Source organism: Pteronotus mesoamericanus, unplaced genomic scaffold (assembly GCF_021234165.1).
Source record: "Pteronotus mesoamericanus isolate MK-2021 breed Mesoamerican mustached bat unplaced genomic scaffold, CSHL_Meso_final scaffold_85, whole genome shotgun sequence".
Taxonomy (NCBI): domain Eukaryota; kingdom Metazoa; phylum Chordata; class Mammalia; order Chiroptera; family Mormoopidae; genus Pteronotus; species Pteronotus mesoamericanus.
Window position 1 is genome coordinate 5,807,944 of NW_026555329.1, and position 25,594 is coordinate 5,833,537.

The 25,594-nt window shown below is 43.8% G+C and overlaps 1 protein-coding gene across 1 annotated transcript in view; it reads left to right on the forward strand.

Annotated features, from left to right (window-relative positions):
• Positions 1–25,594, forward strand: part of RAPGEF5 (Rap guanine nucleotide exchange factor 5) — a 173,982-nt gene that overhangs the window by 96,129 nt on the left and 52,259 nt on the right. The window contains exons 9-10 of the mRNA XM_054564179.1: positions 11,114–11,226; positions 11,693–11,781. Of these exons, the coding sequence (XP_054420154.1) occupies positions 11,114–11,226; positions 11,693–11,781 (202 nt within the window). The remainder of the gene's footprint in view (positions 1–11,113; positions 11,227–11,692; positions 11,782–25,594) is intronic.

Genomic DNA, 25,594 nt, shown 5'->3' on the forward strand with positions numbered 1-25,594 from the left:
TACAGGGAACAAAACAGACCAAACCCCTGCTTTCACACAGCTAATGTCAGAGAGAAACGTGTCCTGCCGTTTCTCCACTTTCTTCTCTCTCCCATCCTCATCTCTAAATCTGCGTCAACCAAGAACTTTTATCCTAGAACTGGAGGAGTTGCTGGGAAAGATTTAATAACATTTAAGCTTTTATGATAAAAAGCAGTGACACCTGTGTGATTTAATAACCACTCTCAAGGGTCACATGGGGGGTGTCGATTATGAAGCAAATCATAGGATGTGAATGGCAGCAAATACTGATGTAGGTATTAGACAAGAAAGAGTATCCAGACAATAATACCTGCAAGAATTACATTGAGTCAGGTAGGGAAATGCTCACATGCCCTACTCTAAAAGCTATGAGAGTGTGAGTTGTTTTCCTGGCATCAAGATGGACAGCATGACCTATGTTGAGGGATGGGGACATCTAAATTCATAAGCCGAGACAGGCTTCTCTGGAAACTGAAAGGTCAGGTGTGCTAAATCATTCCCATTCGTACCCCGCCCCCCGCCTTCTTTCCAGCCTTGCTCTGTGCTGCAAGCAGTGAGTCCTGACCCTACGGACTATATCACCCATGATCTCTTGGCTCCCGCCTTCAAGTGGGACTTGGCTTTTGGGAAATGGCGTAGCAGATGAGTGAGTAGGAGAGAAGTCAAGGTGTTTCCCCCCACCTCTGACCCATGTCCTACCATGGTCCTGGCCATGGGCACACCCCACTGTGACTGCAGCTCCGCTTGCAAGCCTCTCGTTCACGTCTGTGGCTCCCAGTGGGGTCCAGCACTCACTCTTACCTCCTCTTGCCCCTCTTTGCTGCTTGATGGCTATCTCACCGTTTTGGTGGGGTTAATTTCCTCAAACCTACCTACACTTCTGTAAATAGTTCCTTTATTAAATACGTTCAGGACCCTAGCTGAGTGTGCCTCTCTTTTTTGCCAGAATGGTCCATTAATCAAATAAAGCACATTGAAATATATGTGAGATGCAAAGATATTGACTTTATAGTTCAAGATTTTAGAGTCCAACCTCGTCTCTTCTGCTCTTTGCTGCAATAGGCTTACTAGAGGAAGTTGGCCTCAGGGTCACATTCCAAGGCTTGTCCTAATTGAAGGGTTCTTAGGCAACTTGTTTTACAGGATAATCATTAGAGGCAATACGATTTAATAAATGCAGATCTTCTCTAGCTGCCAGAGCTTCCTGTCCCATCATTTGCTGGTTTTCTTTGGGACTTGGTTCATGTCCCATAACAACTCTGTATTTGCTTTCACACCCACGGAAGTCAGACTTTAACTAGACTTGGTAACTTTTGGGATGATGAATCCTGTTAGTCTCATTTAGGCTTTAATTTGAGTTATTCATCTTAATGCGTGTGGGATTTTAAAAAGGAACCAATTACCATTATTTAACTACTCTGTTTCTGTCAGAGTTGCCTGTACAAAGATGTGTTTGTCGGGCCAGAGCTTTGCAGTCTGGTAAATCTAAGTCGCTGCTCACCTTCTTGACACAGATCTGCTTACTTAATCTTTCTCTTTGTACACTCCCTAATCAGCTCTATGTTGCCAGCAATACTTTTTGACCTTTTTCTTTTAAGTCTGTTTACTTCTTTTCCATGAGAAAAAAGAATCATGAGGTACATTGTCAGCAAATTTTGTGAAGGCTGTTCTCAGGTAAAATTGTTTTTGGCCCGAAGAGATTTTTTTCCAGATAAGTGCTTCATTTCCACTGTACCCACATTCACAGCACAGAGTCGATGCGGGCGCTGGCAGTCTGGCTTGCTCAGCTGTGTGCAAATTTCCATAGGACAAGATGAGGGGAGATACCTAACTGCTAACTCATGGGCATCTTTCCTATTAGGAGAGCCAGCAGTTTGAACGTCCGTGAGGAAAGTAGAGTCAAGACAGCTGAACTTTGTAGAATCTCAGCATTGGAAAAGCTGCTGAGATCATCTCGTCTGGCCCCATTCCCCAAAGAACTATCTTCCCTTGTTCTCTAGTGCTGACAGGCTCTGCTCCAGATGTGGGAGAGCTCATTCCCCCTCTGCGGTCAATACTCCTTCAATTAAGGCACAGTCTTCCTCCTTTATGTAGCCACCCATTACTGGAAGGTCACCTTTCTAGAACATCGTGAGTAATCCTATCACTCCCTTTCCCACAAGGCAGGGAGCTTCAGAGAATGGATATCACCTCCTGTGGTTTCATTCTCCCGAACTTTTCTTTCTCAGACATCCCAGCCACCTGGACTGTACCTCACAGGGTGTTTTCTCAGGCCCTGTTGCAGCTCCTGGGTGCAGGGGCCCAAGTACCCCATCAGCAAACCCCTGTGCCCACAGGCTAATCACAGCCCAGTTATTTTTTTAGGTAAAAATTACATAGCATAAAATTAACTCTTTCCAAATATACAATTTAGTGTCTGCCCAGTGCCTTGAGCCCAAGGCAGCTTATGTGCATCATATGGAACCAGGTGCCCACAGAGGCCCCAGGTCCCTGCCATGTTACCTCCAGCGCTGCCAGCACTGCATTTCTCTTGCTGGGCCTTAAGCTCTGCCCTGGTCTGAGCCGACTTAGCTGTGATCCTGACACCATGCTCTGCCCTCGCCAGCCCCCTTCTTCTCTTGGAATTCAGTCCTTTGGTAGCTCTTCCAAACCAGACTAGCCACCTAGAACTAAAAGCTGGCCGCCCTCGTAGCTCTGAGCCTCCCTGTGGCTTGGCCACACCTCTTGCCTGACCTACAGAACAGACTGGCCTGCTGTGGCTTTCAGCACCAAGGTAAACCAAGTCGCCTCCCGTAGTTACGGTCTCTAGTGTGTATCACTGGCCACCTGTAGGGGGCGCCTGTGGTTCTGGTGAAGAGCTCTGTCGTTGAGCTTTGTCTGGGTTCAGTCTCACCTTTCCCATGCCCTTGCGCTGTGATCTTTGTTGGCCAAGTTACTTTTCAAAATGGGGGCTTTAATAGTACTTTCCTCACAGGATTGTTGTGAGGATTAGTAAGGTAACAGGTGTTCCGCTCTCAGCTTTGCTTGATACATGGTAAGCCTTCAGTGTTTGTTGTTGTTATAGGTTTATCCGTCTGGTCAGAGCTTGATCACTCCCTTATTGTCTGTTTCTAGTGGGTCTGTTTGCTGCATGTGGCGGTGCTGTCTCCGTGGTTCTTGTGTTGTGGTTACCGCTACCACTATGAGAAAAAGTTTTACTAGCTTTTAATGATCCAGTAACTAATACTTGTATGACATTTTATATTTCACATGATATGTATCACGTGTTCTCTTAGATATTGGCCACATCCTGGGGCTGCCTCACAGTAATCTCTGCATCAGCTGCCCTCAGGCCAAGACCATGAATTAGTGCAAGTCATTTCGATCTGATAGGTAACCTCTTGCCTGTCTTTATCATGGTTCATTTTGATGAGCATGTCAACCCTTGTTTTGAGTTGACCCATATCTGTGTGAGTGCCTCATCTAAGTTGATGATCAAGATTCAGAACGGGGCAGGACAGTGTGTTATACCACCAGAATAGTTTGATGGCCCTTCCTTAGGAAGAGCACCTCTTGGCAAAATGTCCCCTGTATCAACACCATTAGAATTTTACCACTTGAAAAGTATTCTTCAGGATTTAAGATGTTATTCTCTAAACTTTCACTCTAAAATGCACATTTATCCATTTATCTTTCTGTTTGTGTATGTATGCATTCAGTTAATGTTCTTTCAGTATCTGTAAAATGTCAAGACCTGGCTATTTCTCAGGAACTCAAAATTGAAGAAGATACAGTGCCTGCCCCGTGAAGATACGCCTGCCCCCAAGGGAGCGTATGCTTCAGGAGGGAGATGAAGAAGTGTATCAGTATGTGCTCCTCAGAATGCTGAGTCAGAGGACTCACGTGCAGCTGAGGAGTCGTGGGGAAGGGCCAAGAACATCAGACTGGAGGTTGGGGGCCCAGAGGAGGCAATTCTTGAAGTGAACGTGGTAAGATGAATAATAGTTAGACCAAGAAGATTATGATATGAGAGGAGTCACAACAACCTATTGGCTATAAATCCTGTCTTCATCTGCGCAGGCAGCTATAGCAGAATACCACAGACTAGGTGGCTTATATACAATAGAAATGTATTTCTCATAGTTCTAGAAGCTGTGAGATCAAGGCACTGGCAGATGCCATTCCTGATGAGAGCCCCCTCGCTCTGGTCCACAGATGGCCATCATTGCACTGTGTCCCCATGTGGCAGAAGAGATGAGGGATCTTTCTGGGGCCTCTTTGATATGGGCACTAACCTCATTCACAAGGGCCCCACCCTCAGGACCTATTTACCTCCCAAAGACCTCACCTCCAGACACCATCACACAGGGGAGGCTATTTCAGCATAGGAGACTCTTGATGGGAGACACAAATATTCAGTCCATAGCGAATGCCTTCCTATGAATAGACACCTTGAGTTACTGTGTTGACAAATCTGAGGGAGAACAGCAGTATGAGTTGTGCTGCTTGTATGACCTTGAATGCCGTGGCACCAAGCTAGATGACTCTTTGTTGTTCTCCATTTGAAAGGGCCCCTGCCGCTGCCTGCTTCAGGCAAGTGTGACCAGGGAGCCCTGGGTCGTCAAGGACCCTGGTTGGGGCCAAATGAAGCAGGAAGGGGAGATTAGAAGACTAAAAAATATATACACATATTGCCCAGTTCATAGTTTAGATCATAGTTTGACCTCGTCGTGTGCTCCCCTTTTATTCACGCACCCTAGGCGGAGGGACACTGCCATTTAGTGAAGGACTTCCTCGTGGTGTGTTAGTTCCATGGCTGCTTATATGTGCATTGCGTGGGAGTTTAGTTTGGTTAGAATTCTGACAGATGGAATAAATAATTATAACACTCAAGTTCAAAACACAGTTACCTCATGTGACGGGCTTTGTAAGAGAAGTGTGACTAGCTGGGGAAGGTAAAGGATGCCTCCAACGAAGCGTGGCCTTGGAGCCACGTGAGATAGAATTCTTTGTTTTAAAGGTAAGTCATTCACTCTCTTGCTTGCTTATTAATTTGCATGCGCAATAAACATTATCACATGCCAGACCTCTCTGTGTTAGGACTAGAAATGGAGGTCACGGTCCCTGCCCTCAAGATACCATCTTTCATTGGAGAGCACAGAGGGAAGGGATGATTAGAGATCAATACGATGGGGTCAATGTCATGGCAGGGCTTTCGGGCGTGTCGTTGGGATAGAGGGAGTTAGTGCCAGGAGACTCGTCAAAGAAGATGAGGTGATAAATAGGAGTTGCATCATGTTACCACTTGAAGGCAACGAATGGAATGGTTTGTTACCTTCTGGGGTTCATAGGTTCTGTGAGACTTAGAACTCTGGACTCTGCCTAGAAAAATGTGCCTACACATAAAAATTGTATATACTTTCAGAGGGTTCTCTAAGTCCCAAAAGCCCTCCATGAACCCCTAGTTAAGCGCCCTTGTATGAGTCTGTGCCCAGAGAGCTGCAGGGACGTGCTGCCTTAGAAAATGCCAAAGGCTACTTCAAGTGAGGACTTGGGAGAGGAATTTTCCATTATGTCTGCTACTGGACAGTCAGGCAAGGAGTTGTGGCTGTTTCAGCAAAGCCTGAGAAAAGCCGTTGTGATCACTTTTTCTTGCAGTGTTGGTGGTAAGGGAAAATATAAATACCGTCAGAAACATGAGTTAGGGCCGTACAAGCTAAGACCTGCTAAACTGGGAACATCAGTTTTTCACCTTACTTTTTAAAAAAAGTCAATGTTTTTATACTTTAAAGGTATTTCGTCTTAAAATAAGTATGTGTTTTATATGAACAAATGAAAGAAAAAGTTTGATTTCAGAGTACAAAAGCTGATCATGATCATGGAAGTTAAAGTAAGTCAAAGGTACTGGTTCTATTATTTACTCAGAACTCACAGGCAGGAGAGCAGTGTTGCCACAGAAAGAAAATAAATCATAGTTACTCACCCAAAGAAGGGAGCAAAGATGAGAAGCAGGGAAAACTTGGAAGCCCTTCTCTGTTTTCTTACTCCTGATGGGCTCTGTTCAAAGCACCTGGGACTCTTCCTCTTATCAGCCATCCTCCCTCTTTTAGCCGAGGACTCCTATTTATTGTCAGTTTCTCGTTCTCCTCACTATCCCTTGAGGAGAACAGGGAAAAGAACTGGTTTTTGCAGATCTGGGGGCTAAAGGATGTCCTGGGGAGAGGGGAGATTTCTCACTGACCATATTCCAACTAGGGCTATATACCGCAGGCAAAGGCATGAAGAACTATGGTGCCTTCTGGGAAGACACCCCTTTCCCCACCTCACCTTCTGTATCATTGATGTACCTACAGAAGTCCCTTCACTTCTGAGGTCTGTGCCACCTGCTCAGGCCATCTTTCCTCTCCTCTCATGGTGCTCTTCCACTTTCCTCAGTAGCTTTATTACCTTCTCCAGTCTCCCCACCTTCTGAGCCCCGTTCCCTGCCATCACTTTCTGGAACATTCCTGTGCATGATTCTGATCACCCTGATAAGGGAATGCTTTTTATCCTTGACTCAGTAACCACCATTTCTACACCACTGCGTACCAAGGCCAGGGCAGCATCTAATGCCTCTTGTCGTGCCCCCTAGCCAGAGACCACCAGGAGCACAGCCGTAGTTGGACAAGTTGGGTTTATTGCTCGGTGTGGTGATGGAGACCTCACAGCCTGAGGACCGGGGGGCAGCATGGTGTGACATGATGACAGAGGAAAGGATTTGCAGGACTTGGGTTTATGTTAGGTGACGTGGGGAAGGGTGTATAGAGGAGGGCCTTGCTCTGGATTAGGTGCTGTCAGTAAATGGCATAACTATGACTAGACATCTTACGTCTCATCTACAGAGAAGGTAGACTAGGGCAAAGTTAAAGCTGCAAGTGGAAAAGAAATAGCAGTCACCCCATTACCTGGGCTTTTTGGTATTTTCCAAGTTGGCCAGTGTTCATGCTTTGTCGGTGTTCAGATACAATTACTGAGTGTTTGTGTTTTTGTTTTGTTCCATCTTGGTCACAGAGTGGCCTTTTCTGATGCTGATTTTCCGTGAAATCATGGATGTTCCGCAGCCGCACACCCAGGCCCAGCTTGCAGCGTGAGGCCAGCTGCCGGGTACCAGGGCAGCTCTCTCTTTCTCGGTCTTCACCGCTTTGAGCTGCTCTGCATCAGATACGTATTTGCCGCCTTGGTTCCTCCTCCTGCTCCCTCCTCATCCACCCGTCTGCTCCCTGGCTCCCGGGGTCTGTCGTCAGCCCCTCCCTATTTCCCAATTTATCAGTTCCTTTCTTAGCCTCTTCCTTCCCCTAACCAGAAAGACATCGCGAGGTGATGAGCGCCCTCCTGGTGAGCTGACGGCTGCCCAGAATCCCTTCCCGGCCTCCCCAGTCACTACTTATTGTTTCCTTTGCCCACCCCTTCCCCTAGATGGGCTCCATTGTTCTCCATTCCCCCCTGGGGTTTCTGAGCACTTCGGCAGAAAGGCCTAAAACCAGAAGCATGTGTTTTGTACCCTCAGCAGTCCACAAAGTGCCTGGCAGTCCTTTTTCTCATAACTTCTTTACCCTCTGTGCGCCTCTGACCCCGTTTTTCCAATAATCCCATTAGGCCACCACCCTCACTGTGAAGGTCCATCAGAGGCTCTCAGTTCTCAGTGTACTAAGAAGGAAAAACCATCTCCTACGATCCACCTCAGCTTTCTTATTCTCTCGACTTGAATTTTTTCCAAATCTTCAACATCCTCTTTCTCACAGTCCTCTCAGAAAGGATGAAACCTCAGTCCTTTTGCCGCCTCACCCCTCCACTTGTGTTCCGATCCTGCCGCGACTCCCCGGTGCCCCGGGCACCTCCCTGCCCTCCCCAGCCACGCAGGCCCTCCAGCCTGAGTCCTTCCTTCAGGATGACAGCCCTGGGGCACCATCTCCCTATCTGTCCCCTTCCGCTCTGCTCACTCCCCGCTTAGCCCCGCCCTGCCCGCCACGGGTGGGGGGGGGGCCCGAGTGATCTTCTCCTCACTGCGTCTCAGACGGACCATCCCGGTGAACTTCACAGCGTCAGACTCGCTTTTCCTTTGAATCTCCTGAGAGGGTGTCCCCCAGGTCCTCCTGACGCCTCTTGATTTTGCTTTTTCATAGTCTGTCCCTGGGGTTCCTCCATGACCCTGATTCCCTCCCCTCTCCCCCAACTTTCTGTGTCTTTTCTTTATCCCCATTGTCATAGTTCCCTTTCTCTCCTGTTTCCTCGTAACAACCGCATCCACTCCCCAAACTCGAATAATTCACAGATTTGTCTCTGCCCTTGACCTTTGTCCGGGGGCCTAGTTCTTTATTTCTAACTGCCCGCTAAACGTCAACAGCATGATGTGTTGCCTTCTCAGTCCTGAGACACCAGCTGCCTGCAACTAGACTCATCACGCTCACCAGGCCCAGTATGTCTGTACGTTGTTGGCCCCTTTCATGGCATCCCATTCTCTGTGGCCATTGAATCCCACAGGTTACAGCTTTGCATTGTCTCTTGCTTTTGGCCTCCACATAGCATGCTTACCAGGTTAGCCGTACATCGTTAGGGAGCCTATTAACTTGTCATTTAAGGGCAGGGCACTTGTCTCACTCGTCTCTGCATGCCACTTGGTGACCAGCACGGTGCCTTACCAAAGGAGAGCCTCACTGTTTGTCGAATATCTGACTGTTAATTGAGTGTTTTAATGCTTTACTTGCCCTTCCTGAGCTATTTGTCATTGAACATATTTTTCATCGTTAGTTCTCTAACTACTTTTACCCTTAACCAAGCAAGCTCTAGAATAAAGTTTCACGCCCAGAGCCCCAACCATGGTATTTCCGCTCTTTTCCAGGAAGAGCGAGTGGGAAAGGACGCAGGTGTCAGGAGGCATTAATTCAACCCTTCTTCTTTAGCGCCAGCCATAATACAGAAGGTTATTACGTGTTATGGCAATTTTAGATAACTGACATCCCCCTTTATACATCGATTTTTCTGCTTTTTCTCTTCTTGATTTTGAACAGGTTTTCAAAATGGAAACTATGAGTAGGTCATTAGGTGCTGCTGATAGTACATCAGTAGGATTCAGCTCTTCCCCTGCCCAGCAGAGTGTGGCGGCCCTGAGCGCAGCCCTGTAATACATATTAGTTACACAGGCGCCGGCAAAGCCCTGCCCGGCTGCGCGTGTGTGCACGGCCCGGGGAAGTTAATAATGCCATACATCACGTGCACAGAGAATGGCAAATGTGCTTGGGAATGACGGTGGGCCCCTGTAAAACGAGTGCTGGCTGACAGGAAGAGGCGGGCCAGGGAACGATTTCTGTCCTTTCAGATCTACTGCTCACTGAATCATTGTTTCTGTAAGTCTCAGGATCCCGCACCCACATTCTATGCTTTTATTTGTTTGTTTGTTTGTTTGTTTGTTTATTGGTCAGTATGTGCCCCTCTCTCTAGCCGCCTTATTTCACATGGATAACAAAAGAACCCTTTTGAAGAAATGAAAGATAGCAATTACCCATTGGTATTCACGTTACAGAGTCACACCGCGGTCCTTGGGGAGTTTAACAATGACTATCCAACATTAATTGCCACAGTAACTGCATGTCTGACCTTGCTCAGATGGAACACATCAGCTTTACAGCGCAAAATGATCTGCCACTAAAAGAGTTTAAAAATTATCATAAAATTATACAGCTGTTTAGAATGGCCAATATTTTTGTTTTTGAAGAATATCCTAGAGGATTCAAATGAGGTTGCTACATTTTCTTAGGACTCAGGACCCTGGGCATTGAGATCATAATTGGATCACTGATATGGTTGGCAATTATAATGAGTGTCTTTTTTTTTAATGAAGGGTGAATAAAATACATTAACACCCCAATAGATCTGTGGAACTGATTGATAATAAGGCATAATGGACCTAGTACCTTTCATCATTTGTGGGGGGGGGATATTCCTTATGTTTGTAGTTAATTATAGGGTGGCATTTTCTGCCAGTAGCAGAAACATACTAGGAACCTAGGACATGTTTCCCTGTGTAAAGAAGTGACATCATTTTTAAGGTGAAGCCTACTAACTATCAACTTATCTTGCTTTAATCTTTTGCTCAAATCCTCAGAAAGCTAGGTTTTCTTACATGCATTTTTAAGCTCCTCCTCACCCCACCCCACCCACGCCCTCCCCAGCTATCTTACACTTAACTGGGTGTCGTGCGCGCATCAGGAGAACTTCACCCAACCCGGGGAGAGTTCAGCACTTGGGGTCGGGTTGCACATTGCGGGATCAGCAGTGAGCCCGTCGCCGACAGCCGTGTCCGCGGGCCACTCTGGCTCTGGGCTGTGGGAGCTGTGTGTGCAGAAATGAATGATTGTTCAGCCTCCTCCCTTTTGCAAAGGGGCTGAAGGTAAAGAAAGTCAGTGCACTGACCCACGACATCCTAGATGAGATTCTTACTAAAGATCCATTTTTGCTTGTATTCTGGCAAAACCAGTCCGCGCATGACACATTGGAAGGCCACCTCAAGTCCGGGAGGAAAAAAAAATGAACTGAATGACAGAGTAGGTAGTTTTTGGCTCACCTTTTAAAGCAAGGCTGTGACGTGAACACATATGATACTTACCTGCCACGACTACTTAATGGGGCTTATTCTTTGTTTTAGTGCTTAAATGATGTTGTAAGTACCTTTCCCCTTTTAAAAGAGTGATTGTTTAGTAAGCCTTAACCAGGTAAAAGGGAATACACAAGCAGTTAGTGTGGTGCAGTTTTTGAAACTTTGAACTTTGGAGTCCTTAATTCTTATCATTCAGGTGGCTTTAAATATGAACACTCTGAATCCTCTCCCCACTTCATTTATTTATTTTTCTATTTGCTTTAAAGTATTTATGCCTCCCTCACGCTTTCAGTGGCCATAGAAGTTGAGCCCGGGCACTGTCCAAGAGGGAGATTCTTGACCAGACTCCTAATTTATTCTGAATCTTTAAAGAAATTATGGTGCAAAGCAACTCAAGAAAATGCAGCTTTACTTTTAGTTCTTTTCTTTTCCTTTTTAATTTTCTCTCTCCCGTTTTCCTTCTCCCACCCCTCATTAAAGCAGGATGACGAAGTGACGACCGTTAGAGAGCAAGAGCAGAACGTCCTGGTGCTGAAGAAAGTGCAGCGCTGCGGCCCAGCCCCCCTGGGCGGGAGCGCCGACAGTGATTGGAGGTGAGTTCCCACCGAGGCACGCGCTCCTGTTTCCTTTCCCCTGCCTGCCTGCCTGCCTGCCTGCCCTTCCCTGCTCCCTCTCACCGGCTCTCTCGCTCGCTCTGCCTCCTTTTCCCTCCCCCTCCCTTTTCTCTCCGCCTCTCCGGCGTTCTAGCTGACTGCAGAGCCCTTAGCAGCCAGATGGACTCAGCTCTCAGTGAAAAGACCGAGATGGCCAAGATCTTGTAGCATTTAGGGGATGCCTTTGTTAGTAGCCCGGCACAATGGGCAGCTCGCGGCTGAGGGTCTTTGACCCTCATTTAGAGAGGAAGGATTCCGCAGCGCTCTCAGACCGAGAGCTGCCCTTGCCTACCTTCGATGTGCCTTATTTCAAATACATTGACGAGGAGGATGAGGACGATGAATGGAGCAGCCGCTCACAGTCTTCCACCGAGGATGATTCAGTGGACTCTCTGCTCTCTGACAGATACGTGGTCGTGTCCGGGACCCCAGAGAAGATCTTGGAGCACCTTTTGAATGACTTGCACCTGGAAGAAGTCCAGGACAAAGAAACAGGTAAGACTGGGGTGTCTCCTGTTTCCAGACTCAGTGGTGGCTGCCCTTGTCAGTGTCCTTAGGGGCAAGGCTTCCGTGGTGCTGACCCCGGGCGGCTGATGCAGCCTGTGCTCCGCACCCCTCCCCTGTGGCCCTGGGCTGTTTTGTTTAAATCTGGTAAATGGACACATGTAGGTCCAAGCAGCTGCCTGGGAAGTAGCTGTACAAAGAAAAATGATACGAAGGCAGATGTTCTTGTTCCTTTGGCAGTTTTTACCAGATCGTACCTAAAGGCATTTGGCAAGAGGCCAGCATTCAATAGCCAGTGGCCAGTAATGGGAAGAAGTGCCAGGCAGCGAGCAGGCACTCACCTGGCCTGTGCCCATGCCTGTGCGGGGCACCGAACGGGTGGGAGTAGCCTTCCGCAGAAATGCCAACAATTAATACAAGCGCTCCGCAACTATAGGCTTAGCAACTTCTGCCTTTTTCCAAGTGGTTTACAGACTGCTCAGAGCACGCCCTGCTGTGCAGAACATGATATGCATAGTTTCTCAGACCAGAAATTATAGTTCACTGGAGTCTTATTGATGAGACTTCTTGTCCTTTCTGTCGAATCTGGGAGTAAAATACCTGTTCTGCTTTTTCACCCTTGCACTTTGGTAACACTGCTATTGCATTTACAGAATCACCTACCTACACTTTCTTTTTTCACAGAACGGTGAGTACTTGCTTCTCTTAACCAGAATTTCTAATTTGTTCCAGCCTGGAGCAATTATTCCAATGAATAGGCCTCTGGCTGTAGCCTGACTTCTGTAACTTTCAACCCTGACTAAAATGCACTTTTTGCTGCCACCAGGGCACCTGTGATGCCCAGAGTTTGCAACAGTATATCGACTGCATCAAGAAAAGACATTTTTCAGTTTTATTAGTACAAAGTAACTCCTTGGGTTTTTTTCATGCCGGAATGATTGTGAAGTGACAGCTTAGGTGAGAGCAAGAATTTCCTTGGGTCCCAGAAGGTTTGTCTGAACCTAATTGACATCTGGCTCTATATCGCATTATAAAGAGAAACAAAGATGTGTGAAAGAAATAGGTGGGGAAGGGGAAAAAAGCAAAATGACCCAATCAGGTATCCTACAGCAACATTATGTTTGATCTTACAATTCAAATAAATACTTTATTTTGCATATGTATGTTTGGGGGGAAACCAATAGTTGTCATTTGTACACAAACCAGCTAAAAGAAAAATGTGTTCTCGCGTCACTTGCTGGGTTGGTTTTATACGCCCATCAGTTAGTAGTTTGCGTATTGGCACAGTGTTCCTGTGCTCTGCTTCATCAGAGATAATCCTCATGGAACTGGCCATAATATTCTGTGCACTGATCGCCAGACTGCTTTGCACAGGTGGTTTGGACTAGAATACTGGCAAATTACCTGCCATGAAGAGGACACCTTTAAACATGGGTAGAGGGTTTAGGGGAATGAATGCTTTCTTCTTAATAGCACCTATTATTTAACACAAGACTTTGTGTCTAGGTCATACTGATCAGAGTAGAGATTATTAAGGCCAATACTAGGCCTAACTCTATTTTTTTCTTTGTTTCTCATTGTCATTACTTTCTTGCGAAAGATGGCCTAGCGGCCCACTAACAGGTTCCCACTAGTGGACACTCGGAATGAGCGGTCACCCTGACTGCTGTTGCTGGTGCCAGGAGTTGCCTCCTGTTGAGAAATGGTGTTGTGCATGGTGTCTCGTGATTGTTATTCCACTTTCCTATCAATTATACCAACACTGGGATCAAATATGTCACTCTAGCCATGTGCTCAGCAGAGCAGAGAGGACTAGGATGCAGTGGGTTGACCAAAGCAGGACAGGAAGGCACTCGCTGGGGTCGGCCTGTCCTCATTCCCACTCATTTTCTTAAGAGTTTGAGGAGGACACACTTCAGATTGTGGCACAGACACTCGAGGGGAAAAACGGGAACAACTTTTCCTCCAATCAATGGGGAATTTTATGGAAGTTAAAACGCCCGCTTTCGATTGATGTGTGTGTAATGGGGACGTCTTAGAGGGAGTCACAGGCAGCCCTTCGCAACGTCACACGCCGTGCTGGGGCGAGATTCAGCAGAAAAGCCGCCATGCGGTTCTGTTGATGAAATTAAAAGAAATATCATGACTATGAAATAAAATACATTTTGTGTACAATTTGAAGAGAACTGGTTATGAGTTTGTTGTAGTTTGAACACTCAAGGAATCACATATTTAAAGTAAATGGAGGCTCCTCGTCACTGACAGAGAGGAAGTCTAGTTCTTTATCTTGGTCAGGCCCACAGTCCTCATTATAAAAGGCCTCTGTGTGCAAGAGCCTAATAAGAGTCGCATAAACATATGGAGGACAGATGGAGGAAAACAAGAAGGGGCTGCAATAAAAGTATACAGCCGCGTTTTTATGTTCTTGAGCACCCCTCTTAGGGAGATGGAGCCATATGGGGCTGGGCGGATCCATATGGTGGTCGTCCACGTGGCCCCGATGGCAATGAGGAGGAAAGGGGAACATGGGAGGAAATAAATGGTCCCGGTGGCTGGGATGAACCTGTTCTGCATTCTGACATTCCTACACCCACCCATGCCCCCCACACCCACCCACCCTGCCCCGCAGGCTGTGGGAAATAGCCAAGCAAGAGAGGCAAATTATTTCCCATCTCTTCTCCCCAAAAGTCACTTAGCGGTGAAAGGCCAAGTAGAAAGGAGAAACCTTCTATGTCACAAAGGACAAATTGAAGTGATTACTAATTGATGTTGACTTAATTAAATGGAAAGAAGAGAGAATGTCGGAGCAGCGTGTTTCTGTTGCTACCTGAATTGATATGGTACCCTACCACCAAATCAAACTGAGTTTTAAAAGCAAAAGTGACATCAGTGATGCTTAAAAGCAATCTACCAACGGTTTTCCTGAATGATTAGAGCCACACGACACATTGAATATGCTGGTTTTTATAATCCCCTATGTGCATACCTTTCTTTCCCCCCTGGTAGTACCAGGCACAAGGAGTCATCCAGCCAATGTCTGTGGAATAAATCAATGAATGAATGACCCTTAATTGTCTAAAATGGAACAAGTATTTGAGTCTGGTAACTGGACATCTATTTGCACACAGGGAAAGTGATTGGAGCCGTTTTTAAAGATTTCCTTTTCTTTCAAGGTTCAGATTCTAACTTGAAACATTTGGAATGTTAGAGAAAAGTCAAGCAGCTGTATCTTTCATCTCCCCAGAAATAGGGCAGACATCCCTGAGCATTCACAGCCCAGGAGAATTACAAGGAAGGCAAGAAGGAAGAAAAACAAGGGGTCTGAGTAGAGGGGATAGAGGAACGAGTCTGCAGCCAGCCCTGCACTGCCAGGTCTGCCGAGGTCCCTGCCCCAACATAGGCCCTCCCCACCCTGGAGAGGATAAAGTGTGTTTTATTAGAGATGCTTCTGGGAATTTCTGTTTCAGAGCAGGAGAGAACTATGTATCGGATGGCTTCTATAAAGAAAAACCTTCTTATTGATTTTTCCTTCTAAATCTGCATTATGATGGGTTGACCTTAGGGAACACAAAAGGTATAGAATGCATAATGCAAGAGGAAATGCATTATATGTGCCCCTCTTTTTATTTCCTATTCTTTATTCTTCCTTTAATTTTTTAATTTTTATTGACTTGGGAGAGAGAAGCATCAATTTGTTGTTCTGCTTGTGTATGCATTCATTGGTTGCTTCTTGTATGTACCCTGACTGGGGGTCAAACCCACAACCTTGGCCTCTCGGGTTGACACTCTAACCCACTGGACTACCCATCTAGGGCTCTTAATTCATCTTTTTAATGAAAGTGACTATGATTACAGGTATCCAAGAAAAATAAGCAAACAGAAAGTAGGATAGGGGAACTAGGGAAAGCCTACCAGCTGATTCTTTATTAGGCTTGACCTGATTTCTGCAAGGTGTGGGTGATTTTTTTTTTTTTTTTTTTTTTTTTTACTCCATGGGGTTATCATTTAGAATATTGTATTACTATGTGCTAAGCGTGGAACTGTCTACTCAGCCTGCTTCGATCATGTCATGGATGTTTATCACCTAGTAGGTGGAGCACCTCGTTGTAACAAGACAACAACCTTGATCAATAGAGTCCAAAAGTTATTCTCCGTCGCCAGCTTAATGGCTTTTTCAGAGCATAATCGCACTGACAGAACCTTGAGTAAAGCTAGGACAGGCACTTCACTTTCTAGTTACTTTAAAAACAAAAAAAATCTTCTTTCCTGCCAGCACCAAGCCTGTTGTAAGCACTTGATACATATTTCTTGTGAAGAAAGATTCAGAATGCTTCCTCCTGATCATTGGAAAGATAGAATACAACTTGGGCGAACTTCTTTCTTGACTTCCTTGCCCCTGAGGCTTTCTAGGAAGCTGTCCGGTGCCTCCGTCCCAGGCTTCCTTGTGCAGGCGGCAAGACTTGAATGAGCCTGTCCGGCCTGGCCTTGGCAGGGCTACAGCTTTGGGGCAGGAGGCACAGAAGTTTTCAGACAGTGGTAAGTCTCTCCCTGATTTTGTGCAATTAATATATACATAAAATGACCTTTAAATTAATAGACATGTAAATTTTATCTTTTCCTTTTTGTACTGTCATGTAACAAATAGGTTGGTGGATCTTATCCGTGGCTGCACATTAGCAGCCCGTGGGGCACCTTTAAAAACTACCAATGCTGGGCTCCGCCCCATAGATTCTGATGCAGTGGAGACCTAAGCATTATGGGCTTAAAAACTCCGCCAGTGATGCTAACACTCAGCCAGGTGAGAGAGCCACTGAAACGGAACTTGCACTGTGTCTCACTTTCCCCTTTTTCTGCTCTAAGGGTATGTTCCAAGTTGCCAATAGTTATAAATATGTGGTTGCCTCTGAGAGCTAGCATCTCCATTCCCCCTGTCCTTCACTGCCCCTCCCCAGTCCCTTTCCAGGGCTCTAGGTCCAGCCTCATGTCCCCTGGTCCCTGCCCTGGAGCCTCTGCAGCCTGAGGAATTCAGAATCCACAAACCAGCCCTGCATGTCCGTCCACTGGAATGATTTTGAGAAAAGGAAACAATCAGTGGAGACAGAGGCTCTGTACACACAGCTGCCTGACTCCCTAACCCCCAGGACGAGGAGCTGACGGTGCAGTGCACAAAGCCCACGTGGATGTTTGCCCAGGTTCTGTCACACGGCACAGGCCTCTGGGTGGTCCTGGGGTCTCATCGCCAGGACCGCTTAATTCTGTAAGAAATGATGTTCTAAGGCAGAAGAAAACGCATACAACAGAGTAGGAAGGAACTAAAGTGAGATTCTCGAGCCTTGGGTTCCCATGTCTGGACTCCGTTCATAAACCAGCCGCGACTTTGAGCAAGTCATGCACGTGATGATCTCTGAAGTGTTTTTCATCACTAAAACTCTGACTCAGAGGGCTCTATATCAGCTTCTTCCCTTTCAAAAGATAGCACAGAATGAAGGAATTTGGGATCTGGAGGGGACAGCAGAATTCATACAGACAGCCTCCAGAACCTTGTGGTCATTTCATGCCAAAAGCACCGTCACTTAGCCATTGCGCAAGGCTTTAGGCTATGTGGTCTCACCTCATGTTGCTTTATGTTACTGCTGCATTTCTTTGGCCCCATAGAGCAGTTAGAATGTTGACAGGGTAGGAGACGTGGAATCCAAGACTCAGCGGCTATGCCTGGTGATGGTTTAATAAGTACGTTTGTGTATGTATAGTGGGAAGCTTTTTAAGTTCCTTTGAGAAATTATGCCACAGCATTTCCAAACAGTCACTTTGATTTATCACCCGCTAGTAAAATCCTATTGCAGTTTTATTGCCAAGCCATTTTGGGATATTCAGAAGCGGTCTGTCGCTGGAGAAAAGCATCAGTCTTCCCAGTGATGAAGTGACTACGCCCTGTCTCTTCTACCCGCGCCGCCCTGTAACTCCTTTACTTTTCATGTACAGCCAGGACCATTTACTGCCTCTGTAATGAAATAAAACAGGACATTTGTAAGTATTCACTTTCTAGAGGAACATGAATTAATACCTTAGGAAAATTAAATTTCTTCATTCAAACACATGTCTTCAACCTCCTATTACATTGGCCCTGTTCTAGATGTAAGGAGACAGCTGCGAACAAAATACACGTACTCCTTACCTTTACTTCCATTCTAGGAAGGGAGTCAGACAAAAACAAGTAGGGCGATCATGGATATTTAATGATGGGTGCCAAATAATCAATATAATTACAGGTTTAGGATTACTTTGTCTGCATGTCTTTAAAGATGCTAGAGGACTTGTTAATATATATGTAGTATTTTTAGAGAGTTAGCATGAAACTTCTGGTCCTATGCAACAAAGTTCAGAGCCAACGGCAATAGATTTAAGTGGGGAAAAAACAAAGGAAGAAAAGAAGTGAATGAAATTTGAAGTGGGTGCATGTGCTCCAGATGGTAGTAGCTGTAGCTAGAAGCCGTAGAATCTGCATTTGTGGAAATATTTGGTATCAGTCTTTTACCACATTGACCTATGAAAATAGCTTTCTCAGAGACAAATGGCAGGATTACATTGCCACTGAGGCCTTTTTCAGCTTTATGGAACTGCCAGTTTTAAATATTAGGCTAATTTTTGTTTGCATGCATGCTAATAAAAGAAAACCAACAAAAGGCTAAATAAATTCATTAGTACCAACTCCAGCTGCCCTGGGCGAGCCTCAGAGACAGATGTAGAGCATCACTCTTCAGTGGAGGCTTGTGTTTCCAGACAGAGCAAAGCCTTGAAACAGCCATCCGCTGCGACAATGGAAATCCCTGAAGTGCTGCTGAGGGAGGGAGAGCTAGGAGTGAAAGTGCGCACATTAGAATATATGAAACCTCTGCTCTGCTCTCTCCTCTTTGTACTCCGCGTTTGGTTTCTTCTGGTTTGCTTTGGTTGCTTGGTTGGTTGGTTGGTTGGTTGGCAGTTTCCTTAGCTTCTCTTGTAGTAAATAATATGAAGAATGTAATGTATTTGCTGTACATGAAGCATTGGGAGACTTTACAAATTAGTATTGACAAAGCAATGAGATCATAAGAATTGTGGAGAAATTTTCTTCTCAGTTTGCCTCATTTATAAAGCGGAGGACTTCAACCAGATGACGCTTGAGGGGTCCCTTCCGGATTTGAGAGGCAGGATTTGAGAGTTGCTCAAGATTCTACTCCCTTTATCCAAACTTCCTTTCTATTAGATGGATCTTTGTACAGGATAATTATCCTTATCTAATGGACAGATAAGCAAAGAAGTTAACTAAGCTGTTTCAGAAATCAAGTGATCATTTGAATCTGGGAATGAACCCATGTATATTTATTGCTCTCTCCCTTTATCATTTTTGTCTAGTGACTGGAATCATGGGTGAAAGGCATACAGGAAATAAAAACCTACCATTCAGCTCTAACTATAAACCGCACATCAGGTGCTTTATAGCCACTTAAAAGCGACCTAATCTCTAGTACAGATTTGCTCCCTGGTTTCGAGCTGTGAGCAGAATGGTCACTGGGTGAGCTAGCTGCTTCAAGAAGGTTACAGAAGAAATGGGCTCTCAAGGAAGAGGTCCTAGCTTCAGCTCTGGGTGCTGTATCAGACATCCACACGAGAAGTGATTAGAAATCAGATTTTACTGTGGATTTCATTTGGGGTGTTTATCTTCTAGACTAATCTATTCACACCACCTTTGAACATGTGCTATTATGTATGATAACAAGGGAATTGATGCTTTACACTGCCAGTGGATTATGGGTTAATTAATATTCTTGTTGGTAATGAAGCAAGGTGAAATGAAGTGAGACAGAACTGAAGCATAAGGTCATTAACATGCACTGATTAATAATGGAAATGTGGAAGTTTTCATTACAGTATAACCAATGGGCAAAGGAAGATGTTTAATGGGTAAGGATATAAGTAGGAATATAGCATTTATTTCAGGGACTTAGTCCCTATTTAGAATGAGAACAGATCATTGGAATGTTTTAATTGCATCATTTTCATGTTGACTCCACATGACCTCTTTACATACTTAGAGATCAAGTATAACTCTATAGCACACTAGAAACAAACTAAAATATTGTAAAGCTATGGGAAATTAATTTCAAGAGGATCGAAAGATAGGAAATGGAAAATGAAATGTGTGAGGGGCAAGAATTACCTTACACATTAGATCTCAAGCCTCTTGAGTATAAGATTTTTGAAAAACTTGAGCATCTTAGCAAGAGTTTTTAGACTTCCTTCTTTGAATGCTTATAAGGAAAATATCAACCCCTTTCTGTTGGGTTAGAGCGAAGGCTTGTCCTAGAACCTGGAGGTGAGCTAGAGGGCCTTTGAAAGATTCCTCCACACTGTGTTCTAAATGAAATACGGCACCTGACTGCTTGTTTCTATAAACTCAGTCTTGGTAGTAACGTTGTTACCAAACCCAAGTTCTTTTGCCCAATGCTTCAGCAGGCCAAATCCTAAAACGTCGGAGTCTGGAGTAAGACAAGGTTCATTGACTGAGAAGGCACTAACGGAGAAGATGTGAGACTTAAAGGGGCCTCACATCCTTCGGACTAGGTTTATTGGACTAAGTTTACTGTACTAGGTTTCAGGCTTTTAAGGGTATGGTGGAACAGGTGCACAGAAGCATTGTGGGGGGGTGCAAATTTTAATTGGAGGACCTTGGCACTTGACCGTTTATGGTAATGGAGTATCAACACCAGATCTTCCTGGACGATGGACCCTTGGCTTCTGAAAGGATCCTGGTGTTCAAGTTCTGGTTATGTCCTGGTCCTTTGGTTTGGCGGTCAAGACTTTGGTTCCAGATGCAGCTGGAGATCAAAGTTCTCTCCTCTGCATATGCTTTGGCTGCAATAACATGCGGTTTTGGTCTGTCCTCTCTGAACAGCAGCTCAGTATCTCATGAAACAGAATAGGACCATCTTGAGCTTGTTCTGCAGTTACAATGCCCTCAGCCCACTAATCATCAGGGGTTTCCCTGGATAAACTACAGCCAGCATGGAAGACTTAGAAATGAATGGACTTGCTCCTTTATTCACGTTTGCACATGTGCCCTTATTTCCATTGTGTTTGAATCTCCTGAATTGCTTTCCCTCTACCTCAGATGCCCGATTTGATACTCATCTCTTTAAATAGGTGACTGTAGAAACCATAGATATTTTTCTTTGTTGTTCAGTACATTTCCAATTTCCTAGAATGGCTGGAAGATAAATTATTACAAGTAATACAATATTCTGGCACATTGAGAGTTGCCATAAGTATGTATATGATTTATTCCTTTTCAAAGGATCAGAAGATATAAAATGATAATCTATTTTAAATGTAATGTATAAAGGCCCTGTCTAATAAGTCACAGAGTTCACATAGGATTGGGTCCTAATAGTTTTTAGTTTTATTATTATGTGAATAAGATATTGGTTTGTCCTGGCTGGATAGCTCCGTTGGTTGGAGCATTGTCCTGAAATGCCAAGGTTGTAGGTTCCATCTAAGTTTTCTCTTTATATTCTGTCTCCCTAATATATGCTTTTTAAGAATGAAGACTGCTTCTATTTATTTTTTATATATAGTTCTATAATCTCTATTGCAGTTTCTTAGTAGTTTGCTTCTGAATTTTTTTCCTGTAAATTTTTTTTGTCCTTTTAAAAGGAAAGTGGATTTTTGTTCCTTTAACAAGAAAATGCTGTTCTAAGTCTTAAACTTTTTCAATTTATCATATTTTCTAAATGAGTTTGTGTCTATTGTCATATTTAATATTGTACTTTAGTAGACATGCTGGTGATTTTCTCAGTATCCAGCCATATTTCCAGAAACTTGTTTAAATGTGTAATGCAAGTCAGGCATTTTTGGAGCAGCCAAGTTGAAAGGAGCAATAGATTCTGAAATTCATGGAGACAAGATACTGTGTTCAATAGGGACTTTGACAATCCAGTAATTTGAGCAAAACCATAGTTTTACTGTAACACCAATCACTGAAATTACTCAAGACTAAGATAATGTCAAAAGATGAAAAAACTTTTCTCTGTCTCTCTCTCTCTCTTTGTCTCTCAGAGATTTCATGTGTCACCTCCCCACACAGTTGATGGATTTAAAGTGAGATCATCAGATGTCCTATCTGTATTTTTAAATGCTGTGACATTTTCCTCAAGCAAAATTGAGCTTCCTATCAGAAAATGAAAAAAATAAGTAGAAGAATGTGTACTTCAGTCTTATAAGTGTGAGGAAAGAATGTTAGTGGATGGCAATTTGTTGATTATAATCACTGCCTGTTAATCTCTCACAGCGTGTTTCAGTCAAATTATTGCTTCATTTAAGGGGTGCATTGCCACAGAATTGCTGTAATTGACAGGCATATGTCTAAAAGGGATATTCTTTGAGTGGGAGAATTTTTTCTTTAACATACCTATAATTGAGCTTTTCCTCATTTCATTTTGCTGTCTTTCTCATTATAACTTCCCCTCCCCCTTCCCATTATCTTCATTCTCTGCCCTTGGGGCTTTCTTGCTCTACAATTGAAACCATTCTTTTCTTTCTGTTTGCAGCTTTTTGCCTTCTACTTAAGGCAGCTTCTTGGCTGAGAGTCCTTCCCCCAAATCTCAGAGACAAATGTGAAATTAGACAGAATGGTTAAATGTGGGTAGGCAGAAAGTGTGGAAAACTAAAATACCTTGTTATAACACCCAAAATACCTTGTTATATTCTAAATAGTGATAGAACATTATTTTCAGAGCAATTCTTTATCCACTTCTATTTCAAAATTACTGTTCTTGTGTGTGCTTAGCACACAGGATACTTGGTGAATCTTCTCATTTTTAAATCGCTTAATCCAGTAAATGAGCTTGACTTAGTGTGAAGATGAAACGTACAAGTTAAAATTGCCCCTTGTGTACCTGGCTGGATATCTCTGCCTGAATTCTCAGTCTAAAAATGGGCATAGTTTTAGGTGAATGGGTGTATGTATCAGAGCTCATGATGGACAGTGGTTCTCATATCAAAGCATCTGGTATTTTCCTTATTATATCCCTTTCAACACACATTATATACTTGTTTTGAGGAAAGTTTCCACAGTGCTTTGCGCAAGTTAGCATTTCTTGATATCACATATTTTGTTTTTGCATAGTAGACTTAAAGACCTTGGAAATCTAGTGTCATGTATTTGTTAAGAAAACAAAGAACAAAGTAAAGATAGTCCATCCTAATTTTGGGTCTTTTCCCAAAAATTGGACATATAAAATGTAAAGCTCGGTTCTGCCAGTGCTGATTGGCATAATGTGAGCACACATTTCAGAGCTGCGGCAATTCGACGTTATTTGACAGTCTCCCAGGGAGGGTGTTTGTCCTTTAAAAAAAAAACATGGAAAGCAAATGTGTCTTCATCAAAACATTCTAGAATCCACAGTAGTGAGATCAGGATAAATTCACAATAGTTTTCTCCCCTTAAATGTACTTACTCTGCTTTGGGTAAAATTTAGAAACTTCAGAACCAGACCACATTACTGGTCATGTATTTGAGTTCCTGAAAATTATCTATGTGTATGTATTGTTTGTGATTAGGTGTGGCTTCATACAACAGAAAAACCCTGACAATGACTTAAACAAGGTTATAAACATTCTTCTCTCTCATGGGAAAATAAAAATGGAGAAGTCCCTTCCAGAGCTGGTAAGGCCACTCTGAAAGCACCCAGTACTGAGATTCCTTCCAGCTCTTTGCTCCAGTATCCCTGGAGTCTGACCAGCATCTCATGAACCAAGAGAGATATTAGCTAGGATTGTGGTTCAGGTATCAGGATGGAGTGGGTCAAGATAAACACACCTGTTCATCACAGGTGTGGCTTCTGCTTTTATCTCATGAACCAAAACTTACTCATCACTATGTCTATCTGTAAGTGAAGCTAGGAAATATAGTGTTTGATTCTTTTAAAAATATCTGGGGAACAATATGGCCAAGAAAAATTATAGTTTGATTCCTAAAGAGAAGAAAAATGACATGTAATTTTATAAATTAAAGTTTATGTTAGTTTGTTTTGATACCTTAGACCCTAGGCCTTATGTATTTCTGTATTTTCAAAGAGATATAAATATATTGTCATTTAAAGCATTGTATAATGATTTTTAAAGATTATGAAGTGATTTGGATTAGCTTATATTCTTATGAACAAGTGAATATTGACAACAATCTCATGTATTCTTAAAATAATACAAGGTTTCTTTAACTGTAAGTACCTTTGTCATGACTGATTTAAGCCAGTGAATTTATATTTGAGAAGTTTACATCTTTCACTCTAAATTCTCCCTATGAATTGTTAGAAATACTTTTCATAAAGTAAACTAACCATATACTAAAAATATTTCATATATGATGGCTTCCAAGAAGTTTTTTTAGTAATAACACAAATTAAATTCGTTCTTCTAAATGTAGTTTGTAGTATATAATGGTATATAATTATATTCTTGATGACTTTCCAGAACTCTTATGTGCCTGTTACATACGAGTGTGGGTCAAGTCACCATGAAGCATACGATTTCGATGCTAAGAGAAAGGCCTGAGTATGTTCTTAGCTACATGAGCAGTACAACTATTTTAAAACAAAACAAAACTGACTTATTAAAGTCATTTGAGAGGGAGAGTTTGTATGAGTGCCTTTAGGCAAAAGACAAAAATATCTTCGCCAATGGCAGTTAATACATATTAAATGGCCTTTTTGCCCAGATGTCGGGGTTATAGTCATAGATGATAACTGAAGTGAGGGACACTTCACACTTGGACATGGAAGCCTGTTCTTTTGATTTAGGAAAGAGTGAACAAAATATAAAGTGGCTAATGATTTTCAGTGTCCATAATATAAATAAGTATAATTGGCCATTAGAAGATGTTTTATGAATTTGTGGACTGTCTTAATCCTTCCATGTGATTGTCAGTTCTACCTTTAGAAGAGCAATCCAGCTGATCTTTTGTAGCCCTTTTCTATTGCCAAATGTTTGCTAGAAAATAATATAAAATTTGAGTAGGAATAATGGAACTTCTGCATGCTGGCACATAGATGAAAACAACTTCATCGAGGCATCTTTAAGGGCAATGAAAAGACCAAGTTCCTGTATCTGTGGCACTTCTTTCTGTCCAAATCCAGGATTCAGTGACCTTCCTGCGCTGCCTTCCCCCGCCCCAGTATGGATGTTGTGGACCCACAACCTCAGGAGAACAGAGCACAGTGAATGAGAGAGAGCTGGGCTGACACTAAATGGCGACAACTCAGCGATTATTCCCCTACTTAGCTCAGCCCCAGTGTCAGCATCCACCAAGAGAGTGGAAGACTGACCTCCTAGGGTGGGTGTGGGGAGCACAGACCATGGGGGTGAAGCTCCTGGCGCAGAACACAGTATGTAGTCGTTAAAAGGCGGCGGTTACGATTATTTCCAAGTAGACTAGCTACTGTCTTCCTTTCCCTGCTTCCTCATTGCCCACCAAAGCCACTGCTGGCTTCCTGGTGCACAGTAGGAAATAAGTGTGATTCCAAGCAAATTTGGGCCCCCTAGGGCTAAGCAGTGTGTTGAGTGGTGGTGGTAGGTGGCGGGAGACGGCGGGGGCGGGGGTGGGGGACGGGACGAGGAGGTTTTCTCAGATATTCCTATGAATGGAGTATTTATCAGCCTCAGTTTGTAGGCTGCCTTATGTGGTCCTTTAATGTTCTTACCAAATTCTAACCCCCATATCTTACAACTTTGTCTCGTCCATGGCAGAGAGCACCGTGCTCAATCTAAGTAT